The sequence below is a fragment of the Myotis davidii genome, unplaced genomic scaffold, assembly GCF_000327345.1.
Source record: "Myotis davidii unplaced genomic scaffold, ASM32734v1 scaffold653, whole genome shotgun sequence".
Classification (NCBI taxonomy): Eukaryota; Metazoa; Chordata; class Mammalia; order Chiroptera; family Vespertilionidae; genus Myotis; species Myotis davidii.
Genome location: NW_006285129.1, coordinates 317,705 through 325,087, shown reverse-complemented (window position 1 = coordinate 325,087; position 7,383 = coordinate 317,705). Strand labels below are relative to the sequence as shown.

General features: G+C 41.1%; 1 protein-coding gene and 1 pseudogene across 3 annotated transcripts in view; both read right to left on the bottom strand.

Moving 5' to 3' along the window:
* Positions 1 to 6,125, bottom strand: part of PRPF3 (pre-mRNA processing factor 3) — a 17,734-nt gene extending 11,609 nt beyond the window's left edge. For 2 of the 3 annotated variants that reach the window (XM_006755638.2, XM_015558725.1), the window contains exons 1-5: positions 5,936 to 6,125; positions 5,196 to 5,326; positions 3,079 to 3,225; positions 729 to 812; positions 279 to 499 (exon numbers count right to left, since the gene is read on the bottom strand). In XM_006755638.2, coding sequence (XP_006755701.1) covers positions 279 to 499; positions 729 to 812; positions 3,079 to 3,225; positions 5,196 to 5,326; positions 5,936 to 6,080 — 728 coding nt within the window. In that variant the 5' untranslated portion in view covers positions 6,081 to 6,125. Of the gene's footprint in view, positions 1 to 278; positions 500 to 728; positions 813 to 3,078; positions 3,226 to 3,849; positions 3,946 to 5,195; positions 5,327 to 5,935 lie in introns of all 3 variants that reach the window. The other variant, XM_015558726.1, reaches the window with a different exon arrangement.
* LOC102765746 overlaps positions 6,084 to 7,383 on the bottom strand; it is a 2,009-nt pseudogene continuing 709 nt past the window's right edge.

Here is a 7,383-nt window from a genome sequence, read left to right as displayed (position 1 = left end):
ATAGAGAAGAGGTAGGAACCAGAAGACCTGATTTTATTTCTAGCTTCAATATTAGATGAATAATCTTAACCTCAGTCCTACCAATTATAGAAATATTATAAACTCTGCAACAGGAAAGCCAAAAGAATAAATTCAACTGGTATTTACTGAGTTTATGTAAGAAATATGTAACCGTGAGAAATAATTTAGGTTCCTTGGAAGAAGAGGATTAATGATATTCAAAGGCATTTATTGCTTCTCAAGCTTCAGAAACAAGGTTCCATGAAATAGATACTCACGGGGGAGCAATGCCCATGGCATGAAGATTGGCCAGGCCCACCATATTGGCATTGCCAATGAGCCCTGGCTTCAGTGCCAGCTGGGCTTGGATGCGGGCTTGTAGTTCAGCTGCTTTCCTTGCCTTCTCAATGGCATCATTCATGAAAGTGGCGGCCTGGGAGGGCTGAATAGTGTTGCCAATTGGAAGTCGCTCTGGTTGAGAGGAAGAAGGAGTCTTTGGCTGTGAGATGGGTAAAAAGAAGTCAGAATTAGATGGATTAGGCAGGCAGGTAGGTAGGTGGGTGAGCACCCATGCACACACACACACACCCACACACTCACTCACGCACACGCACACCCAGTGGTAGACTGGAGTGAAACGTGCAGGCACTTCTGGACTCTCATTTGAATGGATGGCAAGAAATTCTGTGTTAAAGATTCTTCTTTTCAGAGTAATCTGGGTATAATACCTGAGGTGTAGGGGGGCTGATGAAACTCAGTTGTTTTTTCCTCTCCTCGATTTGACGTGTTGCTGCCTCCATCATCTGTTTGATCTGCTCTCGGGAATAGGGGAGAGTTGAAAAGCTGTTAATGACTCTTTTTTATTTCTCCCATACAAGTTCCTAAATCCAAAGGGCTTTCAGGTCTAGAGGCTTAACATTTTTTGAATGACTACATCACATTCTGCCTGTATCATAGGCTAGAAAATTTAGTAAAGATGAATCTACATAGCTAAGCACTAAAATTTTTCAACCTATCTTCCCAAGGCAGGACTGGTATGTTAGGTAGTAACATAGCTTGATGACTAAGACTTTGGAGTCAGAGAAACCTGAGTTTGAATCTTAACTCTGCCACTTAATGCTGTGTGACCTTGGACATGGTATTTAATCCTAAACCTCCAAGTGTCTAAAAGGGATAAAAACAGTAACACATACCTTACCAAAGCTACTGTGAGCATTTAAATAACATATGCAAACTCATAACAGAACTTCTATTCCTAGAATAGAAATCATCATGCCTTTTTTTTTTTTTTTAAATCAGGTTGTTGGTCCCTGAATTACTTGTTCGGGTAACCAGAGATGACAATACAAGGACCTGCTTCATAGTCACTGTAAACTCCTTGAGGACACAATCAAATGAACTCTTCTTAAATTTTCCAAGAGAACTGGTGTCAAGGGGCTCCGAGATTATATATATATATATAAAATTTTATTGATTTATATTCAGAGAGAGAAGGGTGGGGCGAGGGGACTGGGGAGGGGGGAGAGAGAGAAACATTGACTTGTTCCACTTATTTATGCGTTCATCCGTTGCTTCTTATATGTGCCCTGACAGGAGATCAAACCTGCAACCTTGGAGTATTGGAACAACATTCTAACCAACTGAGCTACCTGGCCAGGGCACTCCAAGATATTTAAAATTTATTGTGTTAATCCTCACTGGAGGATATTTTTTCCATTGATATTTAGAGAGGGTGGAAGTTGGGGGCGGTAAAGAGAGAGAGAGAAAAACATGTGAGAGAGACATATTGATTGGTTGCCTCTGCACACACCATGACCGGGCCAGGGATTGAGCCTACAACCAAGGTACGTGCCTTTGACTGGAACTGAACTCAAGACCCTTCAGTCTTCGGCCAACACTATAACCACTGAAAAAACTGGCTAGGGCAACTTTTTTTATATATTTTTTTTTATTGATTTCAGAGAGGAAGGTAGAGGGAGAGAGATAGAAACATTAATGATGAGAGCGAATCATTGATAGGCTGCCTCCTGCACACCCCCCACTAGGGATCAAGCCTGCAACCTGGGCTGTGCCCTTGACTGGAATTGAACCCGGGACCCTCCAAGTCCGCAGGCCAATGCTCTAGCCACTGAGCCAAACTAGCCAGGGCAACACATTTTTTTTTTGAGTAGGTAATATATTTACATAGTTGAAAATGTAAAAAGTACAAAAGCTTATATTGTGAATTCTTCCACCTCATTCTCTACTAAAAAACATCATTATCAGTTTCATTCCTTTCAGAAATATCATATAAGCAAACCTATCTACCCAACAGAATATATCCATATATATTTCCTCCCAAGAAATTTTAACTGGTGTAAGAAACAGTTACTGCTTATGAGGTATCAAAATTGTCTAACAGTGACCATTAAAAAAAACAAACCAGGTAATTCCTATTAAAAACATTAAAAGTCAACTTGAAACTATTTAAGTGGATTATACCTTCTCTGAATTGTTTTTGGAAATTCTCTTCTGCCATCAAGCTGAATTCTGATTATCTCAATAATTTTCTCAATGACCCAATGAGGTAGATAACAGGGTAAATGACATTATGTAACACACCCTGCCTGTCACATAATAGGTGCTCAGTAAATGCCTTTCACTAACCTTCAACTGAAATACTCCTGGTTAATCCAAGGAATGATGAAACATAAAACAGGAAATGAAAGTTCCCCAATACTAAACACTAATGCACATCGAGGCCACAGTAAATCTGGATCCACATATCTCTTGCTTCTCCAACTCACAAAATGACTGTTTCCAGTTCTTTTTTTTTTTTTAAACCTTTACCCGAGGAGTGAGGATACTTTTTCCATTGATTTTTAGGGAGCAGAAAGGAGGGGAGAGAGAGAAACATCAATATGAGAGAGACACATCGATTGGTTGCCTCCTGCAGGAGTCCAAACTGGGGCCAGGTATTGAACCTGCAACCAAGGTACATGCCCTTGCCCAGGAACCAAACCAAGACACTGTTTCTCGGGCCAACGCTCTATCCATTGAGCAAACCGGCCAGGGGTGTTTCCATTTCTTAATACTAACCTGGAGCTTAGTCAGCATGCCAGGGCTCTCTGAAGGAGGCCCAGGGATCACTTCTGGCTCCTCTTCTACCTCCTCAAAACGGGGTATCCGTCGCTTCTTTACTCCTGATGATTCCTTGGAGATCTCAGAGTCATCACCAAACACTTCCTAAGGGAACCCAAGATGAAAGAGGAGTTGTATCCCTGCCCATGGGAGAAGAGAAGAATCATCCTAGTTCCTATCAACATTTTGTGGCATTTCCCAGAGTCTTCTAGACCCTCCACCAAATGGACCATCTCACCCAACTTCATCATTCACCCACTCCAGTCAAGCAAATTTCATCCCCATGTCCTTATCAACATGCCCAACTCAAGGTCTTTGCAAATGCTACTGCCCATATGTGTAATGATCTCCCTCAACTTTCCCACAACCCCTGTTCCAATTCCTGCCTAAAACTCACCTCCTCCAGGAAGTTTTCCTCATTAATAATCTCATCCCATACTGATCAAACTGTTGTTTTGCTTTCTCTTAGCACTTAATAGCTTGGTTTATACTATGTAAAATTACATTCTGCTTGCCCAGTGTTACATCTTTCAATGTTAGTACTTTCTCCCAACTAGAACCTAAGCTCTTCCAGGACAGGGGCTTTCTCTTTCTTCTTCAGTACTCCCCAATAACACTTTGTTCTTATCAAACAATGGGAACTCATTGTTGACTAGCTTGCAAGGTGAATTTAACAGGACCAAGAATGGCCAACTGGAAGGGACAATGGGAAAAAGCAAATGTACACACCGGTGGTAGGCTTTGGGTGACATCCCCTCTTCACTAGGAGGGCTCGTGTTTTGCAAGGACATATCCTCGGCCAGGGGTGAGCGCTTCCTGGAACTCCTACAGTTCAAGAAAAAGGACTCTCCCATAATATATTGTGTGGGGTTGGGACGTGAATGGACCAAAAAGGGACCCATATCCCAGGGCTATCTAGATACCTCCTTCAAGAAACCGTTTTTATTAATCCCACCTAAGCACTTATACAGCAGCATGCCCTATCATAACTCATGTTCACTCTACAGATCTGTGTACACTGTATATCAAGCATTCCCCTTTAAAGATAAAATTCAACAAAAGTCTACAGTCAACCCTAAAATTTACATGAAATTGCTACTCATATTTTATAATTTGTGATTATTTTGTTGTGCTCCCCCGACCCTCAGCCCTTAAATAGCAAATTCCTTTAAGGCAAGGACTAGCTCTTATTCTGCTGATTACCCTCCAATGCCCTAAACACAAAGAGTGCATGAATGTTTGTTTCTCTTAGTCCCATAGCCTGGCCAGGGACCAAGCAGACATTGCTTATTCCCCTTTTGTGCCTCAGGAAAAGCAATAGGATAGCCAAAGTATCAAAAGCACTTTGGAAGGTTTGATAGAAGTCACAGAAAGATCTTTTTTAAAGATAGAGACAGAGAGCAAAGATATATAGAGATCAGCTACTTGATACTGCAAATATTCAAAGAGGCCATGACCAATCAGCAACCATAGAATAAAAAGTGAAGGAGGTAAGGGAGCAATGATGGTCCCATTAAGTACTCTACTCATGGGGCCAGATGGCTAGTAAGATGCTATATAGACAAATGGCAGGCTCTCCAGACAAATAATAAATAGTAACTGTTGTTAGGTATTCCATCTGTAAGTCCATTGCAGAGAAACCTCTAAAAAGGAGCAACAATAAGGTCTACACTCAGGTAGCAGTGGAATCACATTCTGAAGCAATCTATTAGGCATCAAGCAAATCGAAGCATAAAATCTTAGATCAATCAATTTTTAGGTAGTAGTAAAGGTGCGGGGAGGGGGAGAAAGAAACATAGGGAAACACGAGAACCAAAATCCCTAACTGTATATGAAAATAGGACAAATTTATCAATTGTTTCCTTGGAATATTTCAACCCATGAACTTAGGTAGTTCATTACCATAGACGGTGATAACACAAGTTAACCCCCTCTGCTTTCAGCTCTAAGTAAGTACCTCTCTTGAATATTAGGTATTCTAATGGTGGATCTCTAAGTGTGAGCCAGGTAAGCTCAGCAACTTTGTTACCATTCAAAACACTCCCGAGTTCATCAGATAGCTAACTGTAACCTACCTTTAGCTCTCGTTTTCTGCTCCTGTCACTGCTAGACTTGGAATGTCTAGAGCTTCGGCCTTCCTCTACAGCCTCAAACAGTTTGTCCACAAAGCGGAGAGTAGAATCATCAAGAAAAGGTTTCAGATGGTCTAAAAGGAAAAAAAAAAAAAAAAAACGGGTGGTAGGGTTAAAAAGGTAAGACTTTAGTCTAATACTAGGCATATAACAGACACCAACACTGGAAATTTATCCCTGAGGGAGGAAAATCTTTTAAGTTCTTTGTAGGATTCCCATAAATCCTCTCACACCGAGTAACTTCGCCTTATGAGGTAAAAATACAGTTATAATTCTTCAGAGTAGGAGGTAGCATAGCCAGACCAAACTATTTAAGTTGAGCATCAAACTTTAGACGAAAAAAATCTCCCTAACTCTTCCCCAAATAGCAGAGACGATCATTAACAAAATCTACCTCCCTCAACTTTTTCATAACAACTTCTACATATTTAGATGATGTATCCTCCTCCCTTTAATATATTTCTTAAGTAAGTTTAACTTAGGTAACTCAGGACAGTGGTCAAGGGATGTCAGTCTGAGATTCAAAATGTTACAAAAATAAGAAATAAGAGAAAAAGCAAAATCAGTTGAGGTATTTTCATTATAATGCAAGAAAAAAAATGTAGCCTGATCCTTTTGGGAAAGTTCAAAGCAGTCTTTGGGGTCATCTCAGGGTCAGTCAGAAGATTCAGAAAGGTACATACCAGCTGCCTTCTTCTTGTCCATGCCCTTCCCCACACAGTTCAGTGCTGCTGTGACGACTGTGGGCTCCGAGAAGCCCAGTACCCTCTTCACTGTCTTCTCTATCCATGGTTTTAGCTCATCCAGCTCCCTCTTCGACAGCGCCATTCTTCAGGAAAAGGAGGCTAGCTCAAACGGAGTTCTATACAGCACCTAAAAAGAAATCAGGAAAGTCTAAGGTAGAGGATAGGAAAAGACCAAAGTGATTCCAGGCAATGATTAGTACATCATTATGCTTAGGCCATTCCTCCACTTCATTTCAAGCCAAATACTTTACCTAAAACGCATACTTCATAGCAAAAAGAACTCCATCCTGTTTGATTTTTAACCCTAACTTAGTATCAGTGGGTCAATTAAATTTGTGGAATACATAAACCAACCCTGGGAATAATCTAGTCTGAAGAATGAGTTTTAGCCCTGGCTGGTATGGCTCAATTGGTTGGATGTCCTCCTGGCATTGAAAGGTTGCCATTTCAATTCCCGGTCAGGGCACATGCCTGGGTTGTGGGCTCGATCCCCGCTTGGGTGCATGCAGGAGGCAGCTGATAGATATTTTCTCTCTCTCGCTTCCCCTCTCTCAAAAAAATCCAAAAAGATAGAGTTCTAGCTTCTTTTTTGATCCTGTCATATCAACAAGGACTTGTTTTATAACATGAAAACAAGATTGAAAAAAGTCTACCCAGGGTTTATCTTTTCTACTTCTAAGCTGGCATTCCTTAGCTTAGTGGTTCTCAACCTGTGGGTCGTGACCCCTTTGGGGGTCGAATGACCCTTTCACAGGGGTCGCCTAAGACCATCGCAAAACACATATATAATTACATGTTGTTTTTGTGATTAATCACTATGCTTTAATTATGTTCAATTTGTAACAGTGAAATTGGGGGTCACCACAACATGAAGAACTGTATTAAAGGGTTGCAGCACCCTAACCGGTTTGGCTCAGTGGATAGAGCGTCGGCCTGCAGACTCAAGGGTCCCAGGTTCGATTCCGGTCAGGGACATGTACCTTGGCTGCGGGCACATGCCCAGTAGGGGGCGTGCAGGAGGCAGCTGATTGATGTTTCTCATCGATGTTTCTAACTCTCTATCCCTCTCCCTTCCTCTCTGTAAAAAAATCAATAAAATTTTTTTTTTTTAAAAAAAGGGTCGCGGCATTAGGAAGGTTGAGAACCAATGCCTTAGCTCAACCCAGACCTATAGATTCCCTTTCTTTTAAGGGTTGCAAGTAAGGGAGGGCTTATCCAGGTCAGTTTATCCTATATTAAAGCTCATAATCCTTAAGACTATTTGGTCACTTTTTTTTTAAATTGTCCATCTTTATTATTTCACAAACAACTGTGACAAATCATTCGGCATCTCGGTGTTTCTATATCTGGACAACTTACATCTTATTCATCAGCCCTGCACTGTT